The sequence below is a fragment of the Erinaceus europaeus genome, chromosome 15 (assembly GCF_950295315.1).
Source record: "Erinaceus europaeus chromosome 15, mEriEur2.1, whole genome shotgun sequence".
NCBI lineage: Eukaryota > Metazoa > Chordata > Mammalia > Eulipotyphla > Erinaceidae > Erinaceus > Erinaceus europaeus.
The window spans coordinates 50,574,701-50,597,830 of record NC_080176.1 but is presented as its reverse complement, the minus strand read 5'-3'; the positions used below and the strand labels follow the sequence as shown (position 1 = coordinate 50,597,830).

The 23,130-nt window shown below is 40.9% G+C and overlaps 2 protein-coding genes across 8 annotated transcripts in view; one reads left to right on the top strand and one right to left on the bottom strand.

Annotated features, from left to right (window-relative positions):
• LOC132532408 (zinc finger and SCAN domain-containing protein 30-like) overlaps nucleotides 1-23,130 on the bottom strand; it is a 61,670-nt gene that overhangs the window by 20,177 nt on the left and 18,363 nt on the right. The window contains exons 1-2 of one of the 7 annotated variants that reach the window (XM_060173731.1): nucleotides 17,752-18,418; nucleotides 14,823-17,642 (exon numbers count right to left, since the gene is read on the bottom strand). The exons of 2 other annotated variants lie outside the window; for them this stretch is intronic. In XM_060173731.1, the coding sequence (XP_060029714.1) occupies nucleotides 16,705-17,642; nucleotides 17,752-17,830 (1,017 nt within the window). In that variant the 5' untranslated portion in view covers nucleotides 17,831-18,418 and the 3' untranslated portion in view covers nucleotides 14,823-16,704. 4 more of the 7 variants (XM_007535557.3, XM_060173736.1, XM_060173735.1 and 1 more) reach the window with 4 other exon arrangements.
• Nucleotides 1,499-10,042, top strand: LOC103124795 (zinc finger protein 397). The gene is made up of 4 exons (XM_007535548.3): nucleotides 1,499-1,591; nucleotides 3,142-3,617; nucleotides 4,131-4,272; nucleotides 7,897-10,042. Exons 2-4 carry the CDS (start codon nucleotides 3,213-3,215, stop codon nucleotides 8,949-8,951), a joined length of 1,602 nt encoding a protein of 533 aa, XP_007535610.3. The 5' UTR covers nucleotides 1,499-1,591; nucleotides 3,142-3,212; the 3' UTR covers nucleotides 8,952-10,042.

The window sequence follows — 23,130 nt, the reverse complement described above, 5'->3', positions numbered from 1 at the left end:
TCTCCCCCTCCTCTCTCTGTCTTATCCAACAACGACGACTTCAATAATAACAATAATAACTACAACAATAAAACAAGGGCAACAAAAGGGAGTAAATAAATATTTAATAAATAAATAAATACAAAGAAGGGAGCTGGGTGATGGTGCACCTGGTTGAGCACACATGTTACAGTGCACAAGGACCCAGGTTTAAGCCCCAGTCCTCACCTGCAGAGGGAAAGCTTCACGAGTAGTGAAGCAGGGCTGCAGGTGTCTCTCTGTCTCTCTTCCTCTCTGTCACCCCTTCAATTTCTGGCTGTCTCTATCCAGTAAATAAAGATTTTTTTTAATTCTAAAAATAAATAGACAAATAAATACAAAGAAAAGAGGAACATTTGTAACAAAGGAGAGTTGATATCATTAATTAATATGTAAATATCTCAAAATAATGATACCACCATTCTTCTAATGGTCAATAAACTTACACAGATGAGGTGTAGAGATATCTTAAGTTCGTTAAGTTAAAAAGAAGAAATGCCCATCACGTTGCAGATGCCACCATGATGCCAACCTGACTTCCCTGGGCAGACGACCTCACCAATGTGTCCTGGTGCCCCGCCTCTCCAGAGCCCCGCCCCACTAGGGAAAGAGAGAGACTGGGATGGACCTGACAACATCCATGTCCAGCAGAGAAGCAATTACAGAAGCCAGACCTCCCACCTTCTGCACTCCATAATGATCCTGAGTCCATACTCCCAGAGGGATAAAGAATAGGAAAGCTTCCAAAGGAAGGGATGGGATACGGAACTCTGGTGGTGGGAATTGTGTGGAATTGTACCCTTGTTATCCTATGGTTTTGTCGATCATTATTAAATCAATAATAATGAAATGTGAGTTAAGGCAACCAAAAACAATGGCATCATTTCTCACCTATTAAATGGCCAAAGAAAATTCATCTACGAAACTTAAGACCATCTAAGTTCCAGTAGAAAATGGAGGGGGAAATCCTTAGTTAGATGTGCAGACTGAGACACCAGTCTCCCCAGGTATGGGTGCTGCAGACTTTGAGCAGTGGCTAAGGCTGCAGAATGGGGGTGGTATATTGACAGCTGCCACGGGGAGAGCATGTAAGTGATGGTTGGGCTTTTGCTTCACGCGTTTTCTCTTGTCGGGAATGCTTAAAAAGTACTAAAGTTGCAAGAAAATCTGAACTATTTTCTTTAAAATCGGAAGCAGAACGAACCCGGGGGGTGACGAGACCCAGAGAACGGCTGACCGCAGTGGGAGACCAGGGTGGCAGGAGGTTGGCAGAGTCCGCAGAAGAGGGGCGACCTCTCGCCGGCCCCCAAGTCATAGATCCGCCGAGGCTTTCCAGATCCGCGAATTCCAGCGGTTCCTCAGGGAAGGCGGTGAGTCCACGGCTCTGACTGGCTGTCTGTGAACCAGCGGATGGGTCCACAGCACTGATTGGCTGTCTGTGAATCTAACTGGGCGGGGCGGGCGGAGGACTGGGAGCGCACGAGAGCGGAAAGCTGGGGGCTCGCACTTCCGGTCTTTGTGGCTCTGCTCTGCAGGTTGGCAGCCTGCTCTCTGACCGCTGCGGGGCTTTGCGGTGAGGGACGCGGGACCCCGAGGCGAGGGAGGTTGGGGAGGACACGCAGCCTGGGTGGTTTGTGAAGGGGGAGAAGCCCGCCTCTTCGGCCACCCATTCTAGAATAGCCTCCGGGTGGCGTCTCGGAGGGCAGCGTGCGAGCCCCGGTGCCAGCCAAGGGGCAGTGGTTGCTGCAGCCCAGTGGCTCTGCAAACGCCGTGGTTTCGCCGCGTGTAGACACAGAAGCTGCCTTGTGCCAGCTCCTGGATGCTGGGTGACCCACAGCTATAGCCTAGTCACTAAAGTTAACTCAGTTGACAAGGGTGACTGTCTTACCTACCTGTCCCGTTAACTCAAGGGCATGCCCTCTCCCATTTAGCATTTCCCCCAATCAGATCTGATACGAACTTTATCACAAATTTGACACGTAATAGTTTGTTGCTGTATTTTGATTGTTTTCCTCCCATGTGTTCTGAGAGTTACCGTTTTGTGTTCTCCTATACCCCTGATTTGTTTTTAAACACATAAGCATTTAGCAAAACATTTTTCAGTTGATCCCTCAAACCATTTATTCACTAGCAAAAGCGTTTATATAATCATAATACCCTGCTCAGGGTGAAGCCTGTATTTTAAATGCCCTGGTGTTGTAAAAATGCAGTGATGTCAAACTTGATGAAATGACTACCTTCTTTTTAGTATTTAAAAAAATCAAAATAACACACATTTAATAAGAATTTGTTAATATTTTATGCCTGAATAAAAACCAGTATTACTTGCCATAGAATGTAGCCAAGAAAAATGCATTATTAAAAATTAGCACTATTAAATCCTAACTGGATGTTGCCCTTGGAATTAGAGGCTTATTCTTTATTTAAAAGGGGTTCTGCAAGCTTGAAAGACAGATTTTTCTGTAATTAAATCAGGATTGAAGGAACTGGTGATGGCCCACCTGGTGGAGCTCATGTTACCAGGCCCTGGTCCCCACCTCCAGGGGAAAAGCTTTGCAAGGGGTGAAGCAGGGCTGCCGGTGTCTCTCTCTCCCTCCTTCTGTCTCTCTCTCCCTCTCCCTTTCTGTCTTCTCTTTCCCTCTCAATTTCTGCCTGTCTCTAATAAATAAATAAAGATAATAAATTTTTTAAAGTGCATTGAAAAGAAAGATGTTGAAGTCTGGGGGTTGGGACAGTAGGTATGAAGCCAAGCTTGTATTTGAGGTCCCAAGCATTACATATGGCAGAGTGATGTTCTGGTTCTCTCTCATTAATAAATAGGTATTTTTAAAGGAAATTTTTATGTAGTATTCATGGCATATTGCATTTACTTACTTCTAAAATAGCTTCTTATGGTATTAGAAATAGAGGAGTTTTACAAAATAGACACTAAAGTGAGTGTTTTCTAGTTTGCCACAGGGTTGTTTTAGTCTCAAACTTGCTTTATTTTTTTTTTTTAATGTTTCTATATTTTTCACACTTGCTCCTTTTCAAATAGGTTGTTGGAAGACTAATTTTTATTATTTAAGTTCTTTGTAATTTTTTACTGCTATAAATTACCAACAGTGTTTTTGTATCCTTTAGGACAGAAGAGATTACTCAAAGAAGCTTTGAAGCACAGTAGTGAGCCTCTTGCTAAGCTGCTTTAGCCCATAATGGCCATGGAATCCAGAGCAGTTTCAACCCAGGTACCTCAGGAACAAGAATTAATACTAGTAAAAGTGGAAGAAAGTCTTTCCTTGGGTCAGAAGTTTAAACAGAATGGGAGTACTCGGTCCTGCCAGGAACTGTTTCGACAACAGTTCAGAAAGTTTTGCTACCAGGAGACTCCTGGGCCTCGGGAGGCTCTGAGCCGACTCCAGGAGCTTTGCTGTCAGTGGCTTATGCCAGAGTTCCACACAAAGGAACAGATTCTGGAACTGCTGGTGCTGGAGCAGTTCCTGAGCATCCTGCCTGAGGAGCTGCAGGTCTGGGTTCAGCAGCACAATCCACAAAGTGGCGAGGAAGCTGTGACTCTGTTGGAGGATTTGGAGAGGGAATTTGATGATCCAGGGCAGCAGGTAAGAACCAAGAGAAACAATGTGTTCTGGGAGAAGGAATTTTACGCTGTACCATGTGACATTGGTACAATGGAAATAGTTTTGTCTAATCAAATCCCAGAAGTGGCTAACTGCTAAGACCATATCTACCTCTATCTTAACTTGTTCTTTTCCCCCTCATCTCTGGACATGTTTATTAATCCCTTTGAAGTGTTTACTGAGCAGTTTCTCTAAGGTCTTCCTTAAGAAGCTAACCATCCCATCTGCAGGGGGGTCGCTTCACAGGTGGTGAGGCAGGTCTGCAGATGTCTATCTTTCTCTCCCCTCTCTGTCTTCCCCTCCTCTCTCCATTTCTCTCTGTTCTATCCAACAATAACGACATCAGTAACAACCACAACAACAATAAAATGACAAGGGTAACAAAAAAGTGGCCTCCAGGAGCAGTGGATTTGTAGTGCAGGCACAGAGCCCCAGTGATAACCCTGGAGACAAAAATAAAAAAAGAAGAAGCTAACCATATTTTACTGATTGCAGGTCCCAGCTAGTCCACAGGGACCAGCAGTGCCTTGGAAACATTCAACATATCTGGGAGAATCTGAAGAGTTAACAAACATCCAACTCCAGCCTTTAAAGACACAGCTGAAGCCCTGGAAGCCTTGTCTGTCTGCCCAAAGGGGTAAGAAGTAGAAACTTTTTAGCAGTTAGGTCTCTGGTTTTGAGGATATGAATTAATTGCATTTCACAATTTTTCACATTTGCCACAAGTGAGCCACACCTTTATTATTCTTGATCTGAAGTGTTTACTTTAGCAGCTTTGTCTTTAGCAGTCTTCATTAATTCCAGCCAGCCCTCTGCTCAGTTTCCTTATCATTTATTGATTCACTTATTCTTTAATTACAAAAGTTAATAGTATCTGGTACGCACTGGTTCTCTGTTCTAAAGGAACTTTAGATCTAGATGAGGTGGTGGGCAAGTACAAAAAAAAAAAAAAGCAATTGCAATATAGGATGGTAAATTATAGGATAAAAGTCAGCCTTGGGTATTACAGAGTTTACCTTAGAGATATGAGGAAGAGGCATTAAGGCTTGAACTCTTGAGTAGGTGGAGAGGCAGGTAAATTGGTGGGAGGAGTGTTCCAAGCTGAAGTGAAACTGTGTGTACCTATCCACAGTACTTCAGATATTGAATATGGTGGGGGTAGGGAAGGAGGGTCCCACTATTAAGCAATTTTGATACTACACCAAAATAACATAGACCCCACAGGTTAAGGGCTCACTCTCCCAAGACTGCCCCTCACCATAAGACATGAACTTAAGTAATTGGTCACCCAGCCCACATTTCGGTCCAATGTGACTATAATCAGAAATTTCCTAACCTTCCTCTCTACAGTTTCAAATTTTATTTATTCTATTTTAATTTTTATTTATAAAAAAGAAACACTGATAAAAACCATAGGATAAGAGGGGTACAACTCCACATAATTCCCACCACCTGTATCCCATCCCCTCCCCTGATAGCTTCCCTATTCCTTAACCTTCTGGGAGCATGGACCCAGGGTCATTATGGGATGCAGAAGCTGGAAGGTCTGGCTTCTGTAATTGCTTCCCTGCTGAACATGGGCATTGATAGATTCATACTCCCAACCTGTCTCTCTCTTTCCCTAGTGGGGTATGGCTCTGGAGGATTGGGGCTCCAGGACACATTGGTGGGGTTGTCTATCCAGGGAAGTCTTCTTGGCATCATGCTAGCATCTAGAACCTGGTAGCTGAAAGAAGAGTTAACATATAAAGCCAAATGGATTGTTTAATCATGAACCTAAAGACTAGAATAGTACAGATGAAGAGTTGTGTGTGGAGGGGTCTCTGTTTTATAGATAGCTAGTAGGCCTATTTTAGTTATATTTCAAAGGGCCCATGACTGTACTAGTTTTTTATTGTTTTTTTTTTCCTCCCTGAGCCTGAAATCTGAAATGCAGGTGGATCCAAGTTATTGTCTGGGAAGATGATGTCATGACTGGAAAAAGGACCAGAAAGCTGGATCAAGGAAGAGAGTAGCTCCCTAATATGAGAAAGGGGTACAAATATTGTTGGCTATAAACCCCATCGATTTGATGTGATCTGGGGCCCATATTCAGCTTAGAAGCCTATGTGACCTCTGCATCCCTATAGATCTGAGCTCACATTCTGTGGTCATGAGTAGTAACATTCCAAGCTCCCCCAATTTCAGGACCCATCTTCCTCAAGTACTCTGATCACCCCTACTACTTGGGACATTCCAAATGTTTTAAAAACTCTCCAAGATTGAAATTGAAGACCAAATACATATTTTTGTAAGCCCTGTTACAGACTTGTAGTCTAAGTGACCACAAAGAATAAATCAAGATATATTATGGTGAGAAAGAAGAGAAGATCAAAGTTGAGTCCTATTTACTAACACTTAAGTCTTACTGCAGTTGTTGGTAATTGTTAAAAGTACAAAGTGAGGCATAGTAGTTGAGGGTGATATTCAAGCTTCTATTTTGAACAACTTGGTTACTGGTGGTACTGCCCATATAAATGGGAAGATATAAGGGGGAAATATACTTCATGATGTGTTTAGTTTGGGATATTTACTACTTGTGAAATAGTCACAAATATGCTAAGCTAGTAGTTAAATGTGAAAAGCCAGAGAATAATAGAGGGAATAAGGACAGAATTCAGAACCTAGAGATATACTAGCGTATAGTGTATGTTCTAAGACCTAGGAGGTAGAGCTGCTGGAATAAGCATATATGCAAGCCAAGAACAGGATCTGAATGAACTTTCAATGATTGGCCTTCAGTATAAAAGGAAATGGCCACAGAAATCAGTCTTAATATAACTGCAAGAGAATGACTCTAGAAGGAAGGTGTGATTTCCAGTGTCAGTGCTGCACAGATTAATTGAATAAGATCAGTTGGAATGAGAAAATACCCATGGATTAAGCAGCTTGAAGTTGGAGACATGGATGAAAATGGTGTGGGTCTGGGGGAGGAGGCAGAAAACAAGACCAGAACTTTTCAAGATTTATTCTAAATAAGAGTGAATGAGGTTACAGGAAGAATATATGTAGGTAAAGGATTGAACTTTAAAAGATAAGAGGGGGTAACACAGTGGATAAGATATTGGGGTCTCAAATATGAGATTCTGAGTTCATTCCCTAGCATTACATGTGCCAGAGTGATACTCTGGTTCTTTCTATCTCCCTCATTCTATCTCACAAATTAATTAAATGAGTCCCTTCTTAAGAACAAAATAATAGGGGCGATGCGGTGGTGTACCTGGCTAAACACACACATTACAGTGCACAAGGACCTGGGTTCAAACCCTTGGTCCACACCTGCAGGAGGAAAGCTTCACAAATGGTGAAGCAGGGCTACAGATGTCTCTGTCTCCTTCCCTCTCTATCTCCCCCTCCCCTCTCAACTGCTCTCTATCTCTCTCTAATAAATAGATAAATAAAAGATTTAAAAGAAAAGAAAAATGAAAGAGGGCCAAAAGGAGATATGTAAACAAAGAGCTTTCCTTAAGAGCATACCAGGGACATAGCTCAGGGATTGAATGCATGGATTACATGTATGAGGTCCTGTGTTTGATTCTTTTTATTTTTTTTAAGTACTTTTTATTTTACTATTTATTTATTTTCCCTTTTGTTGCCCTTATTGTTTTTCATTGTTGTGGTTATTATTGTTGTTGTTATTGATGTCGTTGTTGGATAGGACAGAGAGAAATGTAGAGAGGAGGGGAAGACAGAGAGGAGGAGAGAAAGATAGACACCTGCAGACCTGCTTCAGTGCCTGTGATGCTACTCTCCTACAGGTGGAGAGCCTGGGGCTCAAACCAGGATCCTTACACCAGTCCTTCTGCTTTGCGCCACGTGCGCTTAACCCGCTGCACTACTGCCCAACTCCCTGTGTTTGATTCTTATCTCCACATAAATCAGTAAAAGGAAAGTGATGAAAAATAAAGAGAATTGAGCTTATTTAATTGCTGATGAAGAGGAAGAGTTAATGGAGAAAGAAGTGGAATAATAGGAAAAAATAGTAAATAATCAATTCAAGTATTAGAAGGGGGCTAAAAGTATGAATTAAAAGTGTAGGCACACACCATAATTTTAGTAAGGAGGTGAAGGAGGACGAGAGCTCTGTTTTGACTCATTAAAGAAAAGATACATATGGACAATAACATCTTTTGTAAATGGAAGCTTTTATATTCCCTTACAAAGTGTAAGCATTGAGAGTGACTGGAGAAATGAAATGTGGTTTTTGCTACTATCATTTCAGATTGTGAGGAGAATGAATCAGCACCAAAGGACATGCTTGGAGAAAAAGCACAAGGACTTCCCCAGGGACCTTCATTTGAAGACGTTAGTGAACATGAGAGCAGTTCCAAGTGGCAGCAGGGAAGTGCTACAGGGGAGAAATTAAGATCCTTATCCCAAGAAGGCAGTTTTAATCAAGTAATCTTCACACACAAATCTCTAGAAAAGAGAAGCATCATCTCTAGAAAAAACGAGCCTCAAAGAAGCTTCCTTCTAAGTACAAACTCCATAATGTATCAGAAAGTCCCTACAGAAGAGAGGCCTTATAGGTGTGATGTTTGTGGGCATAGCTTCAAACAACATTCCTCTCTAACTCAACACCAGAGAATCCACACTGGAGAAAAGCCCTACAAATGTAGCCAGTGCGGGAAGGCCTTTAGTTTGAGATCCTATCTGATTATTCATCAGAGAATTCATAGCGGTGAGAAAGCCTATGAATGTAGTGAATGTGGCAAAGCCTTCAATCAGAGCTCAGCCCTCATTCGACATCGGAAAATTCACACTGGAGAGAAAGCCTGTAAATGTAATGAATGTGGCAAAGCATTCAGTCAGAGTTCCTACCTAATTATACATCAACGAATTCACACTGGTGAAAAGCCCTATGAGTGTAACGAGTGCGGGAAAACCTTTAGCCAAAGCTCAAAGCTTATTCGACACCAGCGAATTCATACAGGAGAGAGACCATATGAATGTAATCAGTGTGGGAAAGCCTTCAGGCAAAGCTCCGAACTGATTACCCACCAGAGGATACACAGTGGAGAGAAACCCTATGAATGTAATGAGTGTGGAAAAGCCTTCAGTTTGAGTTCAAACCTCATCAGACATCAAAGAATCCACAGTGGAGAGGAACCTTATCAGTGTAATGAGTGTGGTAAGACCTTCAAAAGAAGCTCAGCCCTTGTTCAGCATCAAAGAATCCATTCTGGGGACGAAGCATATATATGTAGTGAATGTGGCAAGGCTTTTAGGCACAAGTCAGTCCTTATGCGCCATCAGAGAGTTCACACTGTAAAGTAACCAGTGAATATCGAGCATTATAAGTATTTCAGTCAGATGTACACCTTTTTAGCTTCAAAGGTTTATTTTGGAGCAAGACTAGAAAGGTTATAAACTACTAGGTCTTGAGCCGATATGATTCAGCATAATTTGATGCAGCAATTTCCAACACTAATGTAAATTGTCCCTTGAACGGTATGAATGACTAGAATGGCAGATGGAAGATTGTTTCCAGATTTTTCTCTTAATAAATACTCAGGAAATATGAAAAATAGGAGTGAAGCTTCATTTTTCATGAGAACATCGTGAAAAGGTTTTTCTATCCAGATCCTGTGACTGCATCTCAGTCTGCCAGCTATGAAAGACTGTGTGAACAGGTCAAGAAATATTTTATCTCAGGAACACAAAAATGTAACTGACCAGTTAAGAACAGTGGCATAGAAGCAAGACAAATGGGGAAATGGTTTCACCATTGGCTATTGAATTAAAGCAGACCAGAAATGAAACAATGAGAAAATACAAGATTATTCTTCCAACAGTAACTTGGGATCCAATAGGGCATGATCTCTACAGCTTAATGGGTAAGACTAGCAGACAATGCAGTATGATCAGTGCTTTGGGACTCAGCCTTAGAACAGGAAAAACTACTGGGTGAACTTAACAATTGAGTAGAAGACAGATAGCCAGCCAGGGAGGTAAGATGGCTGTGGAACTGTTTCCAGGGCAGGGGACAGACAGAGGCCAAGAAGAATGTCTGGCATATCTGGAAATAAAGCAGCTACTTTGTGTGGAGCATTTCTCTCAAGTTTCTTTGCAATGGAGACATGGATATATATAGCCATATTCTCATGGCTTAAGTAGCAAAATGTGAACCTGTAGAAAATTTCCTGTTAAGGGGCCAGCTGGGTCGTGTCACATCTGGTTGGATGCATGTTACAATGCGCAAGGACCTGGGTTTGAACCCTGATCCCCACCTGCAGGGGGAAAGCTTTTCAAGTGGTAAAGTAGTGTTGCAGGTGTCCCTCTCTCCCTCCAACCTTCCCTCCCTCTCTACCACCCCCTTCCCTCTCAATTTCCGGCTGTCTCAATCGAAATAAATAAAGTTAATTTCTTTTTTAAAGTTTCTGTTAATAGACAGCAGACCTGAAGTCTTTGAGCCAGAAAATGTTGAGGAGCATTGTTTAGTTCTGTGTCACTCCAAGAAAGGGTTAATAGTTTTCTTCCCAGCCTGAAGGCTAGGCTAGCACTTCCATGGGGGTATTGAGAGAAAATAGTCTGGAGGTTCACTCAACAGAGTTCTGTCTTCCTCTCACAGATTTAGGACTCCTTTGTGTAGCAAAGAAACTTCTTTAGCTGCCATCTTATTTTTCCACTGATGTCTTACCCTGACCTCTCATCCCCCAACATGCACGCATGCGCACACACACATGTGCGCACATACACCGTACCTTAAGAAACTCCCTTGAACTCAAGTGCTCCAGAATATTGGGTCTGTGATACTCTGCAGGCACTTTGCATATGTTCAGTTTTATATATCATCAGTATTCCACCTTTTCCTTTTTTTTTTTCCTCCAGGATTATTGCTGGGGCTTGGTGCCTGCACTACAAATCCACTGCTCCTGGAGGTTATTTTTCCCATTTTGTTGCCCTTGTTGCGCTTGTAGTTGTTACTGTTGTTGTAGTTGATATTGTTGTCATAGCTGTTGCATAGGACAGAGAGAAATCGAGAGAGGAGGGGAAGACAGAAAGATAAGACACCTGCAGACCTGCTTCACCATCTGCGAAGTGATTTCCCTGCAGGTGGGGAGCCACGGGCTCGAACTGGGATCCTTACGCCAGCCCTTTTGCTTTGTGCCATATCCGCTTAGCCCACTGTAACTCCCACCCAGCCCCCATGAATTTATTAAAGACAATATTAAAGGAAAGTATTAGAGTAAGTCATGGGTAATCTAGCTCTACTCTGTTCTGGAGGAACTAGCAGAAAAAGTATCCTTAACAGGTGCTTGACAGTGCAAGGCAAAAGGTACATAAGTCAGTCAGCAACAGGAAAATAGTCAGTATACCACTAAGTTGGAGCTATTACACACCTTACCCAAAAATATGAATCTATGGGAATCTAGAATCCTATGCATAGAAAAAGGATTCTTCATGAGGATGAAAAACAAAAGACATTTTCTAGCTTATACATAGATAAGCATGTGCTAAATAGAATGCCAGAAGGAATAAATGCCTATGGAAAAAAGAAACAAAAAAATAGTAATAAAAAGAACAAACTTAAGTAGAAATTGATGCAATGTATGTTCCAAAAGAGGTTACTAGTGTTCTGACATATATTGGTAAGAAATAACTTGCTATTGACTTTGTTACATATATATATATTAGTTATTTCCTGCAGTTCTGGATTGAGGAAAACTTAGGATCATGTGTGTATGGTTTTTGTTGTTGTTGCTCTTTGTTTTTGAGGTTTTATTGATAAAAACTGGTAAGGTCAAACTATGAACACATAGTAGGAACTCAATTTTTTTTTGGTGTTTTTAATTGCACACACACACACACACACACACACACACATATATATATATATATATATATACACTTTTTTTTTTTAACCAGGGCACTGCTCAGCTCTGGCTTATGGTGGTATAGGGGATTGAACCTGGGCATTTCAGGCATGAGAGTTTTTTTGCATAACTGTTACGCTGCCTGCCTTGCCCTGAACATATATTCTTAAAGATCATATTTTTCTTATAAAAGGGAGGGGAAGGAGGGAAATAATGAGAGTAATGATAACTGGCACTAGGTTACTATATGCCAGGAATTACAGTAAGCAATCAAAGACTCTAGAATCACTTTTATTGTGAATATTCTTTTCCAACAGTATGTTAATTAGAGGGGGGAAAAGCTTAAAGCCAGACAAACCTTTTATACACATCAAGTGCATGATTCATCAGCATCTAAAATGATCTGACTGTATTGTTTACAGCTGTCGTTTCTTACCATCTCACCCTTCACTGGTCCCCAGACCAATCCATCATACTTGGGGCTGGGAATGCAAATTTCTTCATGGAGCCACTAAACTACTATTGTTCCATGTGAAAGTTCCAACAAGAACTGGGCAGTGGCATTCCCAGTTGAGTGCACATATGAGAACCCAGCTTCAAACCCCTGGTCTCCACCTGTAGGGAGGAATGTCAGAGCAGTGCTACAGGTGGTCTTTCTCCCTGTCTATCTCCTTTCCCCTATCTCTCGAGCCAATAAATACATTTTAAAAATAAGTTTGGGAGTAGGGCAGTAGCGCAGCAGGTTAAGCGCACGTGGCGCAAAGCGCAAGGACTGGCGTAAGGATCCCAATTCGTGCACCTACTCCCCACCTGCAGGGGAGTCACTTCACAAGCGGTGAAGTAGGTCTGCAGGTGCCTATCTTTCTCTCCCCCTCTATCTTCCCCTCTCTTCATTTCTTTGTCCTATCCAACAACGACATCAATAACAACAATAATAATTACAATAAAACAAGGGCAACAAAAGGGAATAAGTCTAAATAAAGTATTATTTACATAGGCAAATCATAAAAGAATAAATGCTAGTGGACAGAAAGTGTTCATTCTTGCTATAATTAAAAATGTATTTCTTAAAGCAAGAGTTGAGGTGATACCCCTCCTAAAATTAGTAAGGATTCAGGGGAATTGGGACTTGATAGCTGCTGAGAAATGAATAGAATCAAAGGGGCCAGGCGGTGGCTCACCTGGTTAAATGCACACATTACAGTGCACAAGGACCCAAGTGGAAGCCCCTGGTCCCCATCTACAGGGGGAAAGCTTCACAAGTGGTGAAGTAGCACTGCAGGTGTTTCTGTTTCTCTCCCTCTCCTCCTCTCAATTTCTCTCTGTCTCTACCCAATAATAAAAGGAAAAGAAAGATTAAAAAATAAATGAATAGGCGCAAAACGCAAGGACCAGCCTAAGGATCCCGGTTTGAGCCCTCAGCTCCCCACCTGCAGGGAAGACCCTTCACAAGTAGTGAAGCAAGTCTGCAGGTCTGCAGGTGTCTTTCTCTCCCCTTCTCTGTCTTCCCCTCCTCTCTCCATTTCTCTCTGTCCTATACAACAATGATGGCAAGAATAACTACAGCCATAAAACAATAAGGGCAACAAAAGGAAATAAGTAAATATAAAAAAATGTGTGCAAAAATAATAATAAATAAATGAATAGAATCATTTGCCCAAAATACCAGAAGCCTTATGCATTGTCTTTTGACTTTTAAAATTCTACTTGGAAATTTATGCTTCAGAAACCATCATGAATACATGCAAAATTTTAAAAAGCTGTTAAAAAATGATGTGTTGGGGGTCAGGCAGTAGCGCACCAGGTTAAGCGCACTGGGTTAAACGCACGTGGCACAAAGCGCAAAGACCAGCATAAGGATCCAGCTTAGAGCCGGCTCCCCACCTCAGGGAAGTCACTTCACAGGCGATGAAGCAGGTCTGCAGGTGTCTATCTTTCTCTCCCCCTCTCCGTCTTCCCCTCTCTCTCCATTTCTCTCTGTCCTATCCAACAATGAATGACATCAACAATAACAATAATAACCACAACAAGGCTACAACAAGGGCAACAAAGGGGGAAAAAATGGCCTCCAGGAGCAGTGGATTCATGGTGCAGGCACTGAGCCCCAGCAATAACCCTGGACACACACACACAAAAAGATGTTATTAACACTAGGAGAAATGGCAAAGCATATCTCCTTAAATATATAATGTGATTTTATGTAACAATATATACATTAAAATGCTAGAACTATGCCTTAATAGTTATGAGTTATGCAATAACTTAATTTATCTTGTGCATTTCTATGTCTTCCAATGTTTCTTACTACTAATCTCTACAATTTAAGAAAAGCATTCTAGGATAGTCAAGAAATATTTAAAATACACATATGGTTCCAGGAAATGGCATACTATGCATAAGCACCCAGATTCTAGCCTCTGGTCCCCATCTGCAGGTGTGGAGCTTCAAAGTAGTGGAGCAGTGCTACTGCAGGTGTCTCCCTATCCCTTCCATCTTGGTTTTTCTCTGTATTATTAAGTTGTACATAGTATCCATCAATTTCAAGCCTTAGAAATTAACTTTTTTTTTTTTTTTGCCTCCAACATTATCACTGGGGCTCGGCAATTTTTTTTTTTTTGATAGGACAGAAATTGACAGGGATGGGGAAGATAGAGAGGGAGAAAGACAGACACCTGCTGACCTGCTTCACTGCTTGTGAGGCGACCCCCCTACAGATAGGGAGCCAGGGGCTCGAACCAAGATCCTTGCTCAGCTCCTTGCACTTCACACTATGTGTGCTTAACCCGGTGTGCTACCGCCTGGCCCCCTTAACTAAGAACACTAATTTGAACACTAATTCCCAACCCCCTTTATAAATTTAATAATGTTTTTCATAACTTATTTATTTTCCCTTTTGTTGCCCTTGTTTAACATTGTTGTGGTTATTGATGTCGTTGTTATTGGATAGGACAGAGAGAAATGGAGAGAGGAATGGAAGACAGAGAGGAGGAAAGATAGACACCCACAGACCTGCTTCACCGCCTGTGAAGCGACTCCCCTGCAGGTGGGGAGCCAGGGGCTTGAACCAGGATCCTTACGCAGGCCCAGCTCCGCCACCACCCAACTCCCTTAATAATGGTTTACAACATTATAAGATGATAGGGCATAGTTCTGTACCATACCGCCCATCAAAGTTCACCTACCCAGTGATAACCACCATAATTGTCAAAGTCTTAGAGGCAGTTTAACTTTAGTTTGGTTCTTTTTTGTCTGTTTTTTTTTTTTTTGCAAGTTCATATGTTTCAATTCTATGTATTCCACATATGAATGAAACCATCCAGTAATTACTCCCTTATTTTTCCCAATTTTTTATTTGTGATTAATAGTGAGTTACAAGATTGTAAGATTATAGGGTATATACCACATCCAAAGTTCTGTGTTCGCTTATTGGTAAATTGACAAATGACACATAATAGGTGTACATAGGTGGACAAACGTGTCTGTGTGTATTGAATATATATCTTTATACTTGAGAAATACAAGACTCTCGAAGTAGAGCTATTCTTAGTGTCTTCCCATAAATTCTAGAGTCCTAATTAAGTAAGTTATTAGACATTCTGGAATATCTGTTTAGAGAAAATGACACTTTAAAGTAAGTCTTAAAACTCATTAAAACTCAACTTTATTACTCCAGCATGTTAATGTTTCTATAACTGGTAGGATTGTGATTTGCATACCACCATTCTCTATCATCAACAATTACAAATATCAACCAGAAAGAACAATTCAGTTATATAGAAATATGGAATCACCTGGTGGTCATATATGTTGTTGTTACTCCTTAACATTTTGAATGACCTGACAATGACAGTTGAAGAAACTTGAAACATGAAGACTGCCCCCTCAATTTCACCTCCTGTATTCTTGTATACCTCCTATTTATGGTCCCCAAGGTCATGAGATAAACACTTCATTCCCCACTGCCTGTCCAGCTTCTAATACAGCTTTCTCTGGGGTATAGACATGTCTTTTTCAGACTGGAAAGATAGCTCAACTATATAGTATACCTGTGTCATTCATACGGCCCAGGCATTAGTCAGACCCCTACTATACTGAAAGAAGTTTCAGTGCTGTGGTATCTTTCCCTCTTTCCTTCTGACCTTTTTTTATAAAACACACCAAAGTTGTTCATCAAACTATTTCTCTTTAGTTTTTCAAGGTCTACTGGGACAATATGGAGGAGTCTGAGTCAAGATACCCAACTCAACCCATCCTGGATTATGAACCAAGGTCTGAAAACCAGTTCATTCCAGTGAGAATAATAACATAAAGACATGATCAATTCTCAATGGCTTTCTTTCTTATTCGTTTATAATGTTCTTTTCTCTCTTGCCCTTGATTTGATTGACACTGATAGACTTCTGTAGTCTCCACTGAGATTTCATCACATCTAGGAAGCCTTTAGTGATTCAGAAACCAGGTTGGGTATCTTTACTATTTAGTTTGATAGAATCTTTTATTTATCGTGCAAAAGCACTTTAAACACCTTATTGTCCATACTTATTTAATAAAAATTTATATCCTGTTAGCCCTTAACTCTGGGAAGAGCAATGGTCATACTTCTCCCAAGTGCTCACTATATAAACAGATGTTAATGAACACAGTAGGAAGTTCAGGACTGAGAAACAAACTCGCAATTGGTAAGAATGAGCTACCGTCTTCTCCCCAGATACTAAAAACTGACCCAAAGCATAATTCAATTATAAGATCATTGAATCACTCTCAGTACATGCTTCCAGTTGGCAAACATGTTTTTTTTCCCTTAAGATTCTGGATACTGTAGTGCCCCCCCCCCAAAGAGACAGAGAGAAAAAGATTCGGGTAACTCCAGAAAACCTCTCCATCATTCTATGTCCATCATTATATGTTGAACTCAGAACTTCATAAAAGCAAAGCATATCTTCTACCACTAAAACACTTCCCTGGCCTGCACCAAATTTTCTCACTGGATAAGGATCTATGTACTTGGAAACACTAGAAGCATCATATTACTAGGAAACACTAGAAGCATCATATTACTACAATAGTTTCCATTTAACATTTCAACAAGCATTTAGTTGTGTGAATCTACTGAAGTGGGTCAGGTGAATAGAAATTCTGTTCTTAGGAAACTTCTATCTTCTATGAAATTTCATTCCACAGTGCATTATTTGTATTTCACATTAGTGCAAATCTTACCCACAGATTGTAACTCTGATGTGAGTTCTTTGATGCTGCATAAAGCTTGACCTATATCTAAATGTTTTCCTACATTCACTACATTCAAAGGGCTTCTCATCTGTGTGAACCCTTTGGTGCTGGGTGAGGGCTGAGATTTGATTGAAGAATCTTCCACATTCACTGCATTCATAGGGTGTCTCTCTAGTGTGAATTTTTTCATGTTCAGTAAGAATAAAATTTCTACCAGAAGTCTTGCCATATCCAGCACATTCATATCCTTTGTCTCCAATGTGAATTTTTTTATGCTGAATAAGGACTGAGTTTCTGCTGAAAGCTTTCCCACATTCATCACATTCATAAGGTTTCTCTCCAGTGTGAATTCTCTGATGCCTAATAAGCTCTGAACTGCCCCGGAATGCTTTGCCACAGTCACAACATTCATATGGTTTTTCACCAGTATGTATTCTTTGATGTCTAACAAGGTCTGAACTCCAACAAAAGGCTTTGCCACATTCTTTACATGCATAAGGTTTCTCTCCAGTATGAATTCTCTGATGTCTTATCATCTTTGATCTCTGGCAAAAGGCTTTCCCACAGTGAAAGCACTCATAGAGCTTTCGCCCAGTGTGAATTTTCTGTAGTGATATATTTGAGTTCTGACTGAAACTTCCTTCACTCTCATTACATCCAAGGGTACTTGTTTCTGTAGAAGTTCTCTCATTTAGGGTTGCCATGCTAAAATAGCTTCCATGGGAAGAGAACTGACTTAAGTTACTTTCAGCATTTTCTTTCAACCTTTCAAAGCTGTTTAGGCCTTCCAAAACTTCTTCATTGATCTGTCCTAAATGAGTTTCCTCTGGGAGTCTTCCTGGGGATATCATGGCCACTGAGGCAACACATTCAATAATTTCTTGCTTTGTTGTCAATTCTATGTCATCCAGCAGCTTGCCATCTAAATTTGTGAATAGAAAGTACAAGTGTTATTTGCTTCCCATGCTAAATAAAAGGTTTTATTACAATAGAAAAAGAAGAGTGTAACCAGACTTGACAGACTTGCATGCCTGAGGTTCCAGAGTTTCCACCATATGTCTGAGCTGAACAGTGATTCTCTCTTCCCTCTCTTTTCTCTCTCCCTCTCATAAAAATACATTTTTACAAAATAGAAATGAGGTCTGAAACAAGGAGGCTGTGCAGCAGTTAGAGCACTGAAGCAGTTAGAGCAAACATGAGGCCCTGAGAGCAAACCTCAAAACCACTTATGCCAGAATGATGCTCTCATGTGTCTGTGTGTGTATGAACAGATGAAATGTATTTTTATAATAATAGTAATAACAATAATAATGATATAGAAAATAAACCAAGAGATGGGGAGATTAGCGTAATGGATATGTAAAATACTTTCATGCCTGAGATTCTGAAGTCCCAGGTTCAATCCCCAGCAAGTACCACCATGAGCAGGAGCTAATCAGTGCTCTAATGTCTCTCTTTCTCCCTGTATTTCTCTCATTAAAGTAAATATTTTTTTATAAAAAGAATAAAATAAACCAAATGAAATATTTACCAATTAGTAGAAAAACTCTTAAAAACTTATAATCACCCTCTATTTTTATGTCTCAATAAGGGACAACAGGGCAGTGCAATTATGGTTCGGTGGTCTTCCAAACCATTCTACCTCCCATTGGAGTAGACCAGGGTAAAATTTTAATTAAGACCACAACCCCTGCTTTCATTTTTTCCTTCTTAATCTTGATTCTCTCACTCAATTACAGAGTTCTTTTGTACTTAGATCTCTCTTTCCTGGGCTATTGTTCCAGGAAGATATACTGTTAAACTACCAATAGTAAAAAAAAATTAAGAAAAATTGTAACAAAACATGTAAGGTTGTAGAAATGACATAGTGACACTTAAAGTCAAGGTGAGTCCCTCCAGTTGCTTAAACCTTATAACCTAAAAGGAAAAAAAAAAAAAAACATGATCCACATTAATTATTCAGAGGTGGGGGCTAAGATTCCTTAGACTGAAAAGAGAACAGCATAATGAGATATAATAGGAACACAATAGAGGTTATTAAAAACCACACACTTAAAGATCAGGCCTAAATGATGGTAAAGGAAATATTGCTAAAGCCAAGGAAGACTGAACGATGGAATTACTGTAGCAATATTGTAATTAAGTCAACAATGTAATGCCACTGTGAAAATACAAATAAAAAAAAATCAAGTGTGACTGATAAGAGGTCACATGAATCTTACATTCTAAATTAATCAGACTCTCATTCAAGATTTTACTTCATTTTGATCCCTGAACTTCAAATGAAAGTGGAGAAATGGAAGCACATCTATAGAAATGTGTCAAGATAACAGGAGAGATGGGAACAGATGTATTCAGAGGCAGTGAAAAATTAAGTCAAAATAGGATCAAAGGGTAATTTACTTATGATCTTTAAGTACATGTCGTGCTGCGACTTGGAGGAGAGAGAGAAGATCCGGAGTGGAGAGGGAACACAATTCTTTATTCACGCAGGCACCTCAGAGTTGGGTGAGAGAGCAGTGGTTCAGGCCATGTGGAACTAGCCAAAATGGTCGCCTCGCACAGCACCCTTTTCTGCGTCTAACCACTGAGGTGAAAACCAGGCAAGAGAGAGAGGGGCGGAAGAAGGGCGTTATAGGGCAAAAACCAGGAGTGACGAGCCAGAACAGGATTGGTTGGGAAGGGCACTTTGAGAATGTCATATTAACTCTCACGGGAACTGGCACTAGCCTGAGGACACAACATGGCAGAACAGGCACTCCTAGAATATCCCAACTTTCACAGGAACTAGCACTATCCTGAGGGGACATTTGCACAGCATCTCCCCCTTTCTTTATACCTAATGGCCACAGTATAGGAAATTTAGAGTGGAGCAGGCTTAAATGTTTTTTAAGGAATGCCATGCTCAGGTGTGAAGATGTAGGACTTTTTGTGGGGGAGGGGAGACTTACATGGCCACCAACCTTGTGAGATTTATGTGTCCCCCCTGTGCTCAACCCCTCTGTAGAGAGACTTATCTGGAGGGACTCATCTCATAGGTTAAGCTCTGCCAGGCTCCACCATCTCCTCACAATATTTCTACATCTTTTCCTATCTTTCTATCTAGTCATTGCATTAAGATGGTTCAATGTCTGTAAAAGACTCCATCTGTGACAGAGGAATAGTAGTGTAGAGGTGAGCAGAAACCTTTTGAGCATAAACATGAATGCTATAACAAAACAGGAAGGGACAAGTAGGGGAGCAGTAAAAGCCAGTGTGATGCCAAGGAAAGGCTTGGTGCACAAAGGGGCATTTCCTGCCTCTGGGGGCAGGGCTTAGTAATGGGGGAAGGGTGTTTCCTGCCTCAAAGGACAGGACCTGCAGGCGGCAGGGCATGGCCTGCCATGCGAAGGGACTGTTCGGCGCTGTATAGTCCCCAAGGCAACTGGCTGCAAAGTCCATGAACTACTGCGGGTCAGTCTTTGAAAAACCAGCAGCGTGAATGGAAGGAAGCTGCTGTAAAATTCTGTAATGTGTCCAAGAGGTGTACCAGTAAGTCCAATAGAAGTATCAGTCCAAAGGAGATGACCACGGAAGAAATGCCAGGGGATGAAATGCTGCACGTCTGTCTTGATGGGGAAGGTCAGCCACCAGAATTCCACTTTTCTGTAGAAAGTGGGCTGGAACCGCCAAAATGTGACAGGCAAAGCAGAAGCAGGAAGAGCAGACAGACAGTAAGAAAGTTTTGTCCTTGGAGTTTGTGAATCAAGTTCTTCAGATCATGTCAGGTCATATCATGGGCCTCGGGGAGTGTGTCACTGTAGTTGTGCCGTCTAGTAGGCGATGTCAGAGTGTGCAGAGGTCTAGACGGTTTTTTCCAGGAATCCTGTGAAAGAAACACAAACAATCTGCTTCCCGTGGTTAGCAGAACATCTGATTCAAAATTTTTTATAGAAAAAGAGGTTTGGTGCCTTAGCCAACTGAATATTGGGGGGATGTATCTCTCTTTTTTTTTTCTTTACTTAATTGAGCCTAGGCATTTGGCGGGCCTTCTCAACAACCATTTGTCTTTGGGGGTAGTAAGGGATGTCTGTGGCATGGGTGATGTTATAAAGGGAAACATCTTTAAATTGTTGGCTGATAAAGGCAGGCCTATAGTGGCAAAACGAGATACACCAGTTAAGTGTAGAAAAATATGTGAATGTTAATTTACATAAGTTGTATATGGAGGAACTTTTTATAGTTTAATAACTTACTATATGAGCAGATGTTTCTTCATGTGAAGGCTTTGACATAGTTGTAGTCAATTACTTGTGAAAAAAAAAACTTAACAAGTTAGACGTTTACTATAATTGATAATTCAATGATTATAATTGGTTTAGGTATCTTTATAATTTTGTTTAAAGGTCATCTAATGTGACCTCCTGTAGCAGTCTCTACAGCAGGATCTTCAGACCAATTTTAGTTAAAATATATATATTTATTTTTTAACTATTTTTACTTTGGACTATAAACAGACTCAGGTTGCTTAGAGAGTTAACGCATGTTAGTGACAATGGTTTTAATATTTACAGTGTCAGATTGATGCCAGATCTATTGTGGATTAATTTTCACAAGACAGCTTACAGGGCACTTTTGGGGGGCCTCCAAAAGCGTCCTGTATAGAGATTTTGTATTTTAGTTTTGGGGATGTATTGTCACGTTAAATATTTAGACTTTTACCTTAAATAGTTACTTTTAGCAAATTAATTTTACCTTGCCTGGTAATAATGTAGCTTCAAGGTTACACTTTTAACCGTTAAGGTTTACAAAAATTGAAACATACCCATAAACATTTAGTTAGAACACACAGGAGGAGACTTTTGTTACAAAAACGTATCATTTTAAAAACAAATTTAGATCTGTCTTTACTCACACAGTTTAAGACTAAGCACTTTACATTTATACCAAGACTCATATATAAAAATCAAAAGAGGAAAAAAAAAATTTCTTTTTTTGGAATGTTTCTGGATGTCTCTAGAAACCTTGGCTGCGGCCAGCATTTTTATATAAAGTCAATTAAGTTTCAGCGTACTCTGAGAAAAATGGGTCACACAAAAATTTTTGGTCATTCAACACACTCACTCACAAGACACAACTGGCCAGTCATAGCATAAGATATTCAGAGAAGGGGTAGAAGAGAGGCTCTGTGAGCCAGATTTTTCAGATTCCGCCATGTCGTGTTATGGGTCCTGGGGTGCATCCTGCATCTAGTCCTCTTACAGTATTTCTTATTCTTCAGGGATAGCAGTGCCATCACGCGGGTATTGCCGGACATGGTGGGCAGGAACCCAGACAGGTTTGGAGTAATTCTGTGGAAAAACACATACAAAACCCCTCCCCATGGTCAATAGGGGGTCAGGCCCTTTCCAAATTTTATCAAGTGGATCTTTCCATTTGACCTTGATAGCTGGGAGGCTGAACGGTGTTTGCCAATGAAGAATAATAGGAGGTAGGTTCAAGCTTTTGTAAATATTAAAGAGATTTAATGTAGTTAAGGCTTTTGCTAGCTGGATATTGGGGGGGTACATTCCTCCTTTATCTTTATTTAATTGAGCCTTAAGGATTTGATGGGCCCTCTCGACAATGCCTTGTCCCTGTGGATTATAGGGAATGCCTGTGATATGAGTAATGTTCCAGAAGGAACAAAAATCTTTAAATTGTTTGCTGGTAAACACAGGTCCATTGTCAGTTTTCTAACCCTAACCCTAACCCTAACCCTAACCCTAACCCTAACCCTAACCCTAACCCTAACCCTAACCCTAACCCTAACCCTAACCCTAACCCTAACCCTGGCGTTATTAATAGAAGGAACAGAGAAGGCAAAATGTTTATAATCTTGTGGGTGTAAGGGAACAGAGAAAAAAAAATCCTGTATATCAATAGCTATGATTGGAATTCCCGTGGGAATTGCAGAAGCAAGAGGCAAACCCCTTTGGGGGGAGCCCCAGACTTGCATGGTTTTATTAACCGCACGGAGATCTTGGAGGAGGCACCATTTTCCCGAGCACTTTTTAATCACAAAGACAAGAGTATTCCATGGGCTTCAAGAATGACGAATGTGTCCCAAGGACTACTGCTCTCGGATGAGCTCTTTTAAAATTTCTAGCTTCTCCCTAGGCAAAGTCCACTGTTCCACCCAGACAGGCTCATTAGAAAGCCAATCTAAGCAGGGAGTTTGGTTACGAACAGTGGCAGTTAGTACTGGGGGTGCTGGTTAGATCTAGAAGTCTCACAGGAGTGGGTGTTGCGCTCTGCAGAGGCATCTGTGGATATTATAACATCAAGAGATTCCAGAAGATCCCTGCCCAGTAGTTTGGTGCTAATATCAGCTACCAAAAGACGGAAGTGTCCGGTAGTCCCTTCCGGGTCTTCCCACATAAGCAAATCTC

Coding starts and splice junctions, on each gene's coding strand:
- LOC103124795 (XM_007535548.3), top strand. CDS start 3,213: ATGGCCATGGAATCCAGAGCAGTTTCAACCCAGGTACCTCAGGAACAA. Junction 3,618..4,130: donor TTGATGATCCAGGGCAGCAG/GTAAGAACCAAG, acceptor TACTGATTGCAG/GTCCCAGCTAGTCCACAGGG. Junction 4,273..7,896: donor TTGTCTGTCTGCCCAAAGGG/GTAAGAAGTAGA, acceptor CTATCATTTCAG/ATTGTGAGGAGAATGAATCA.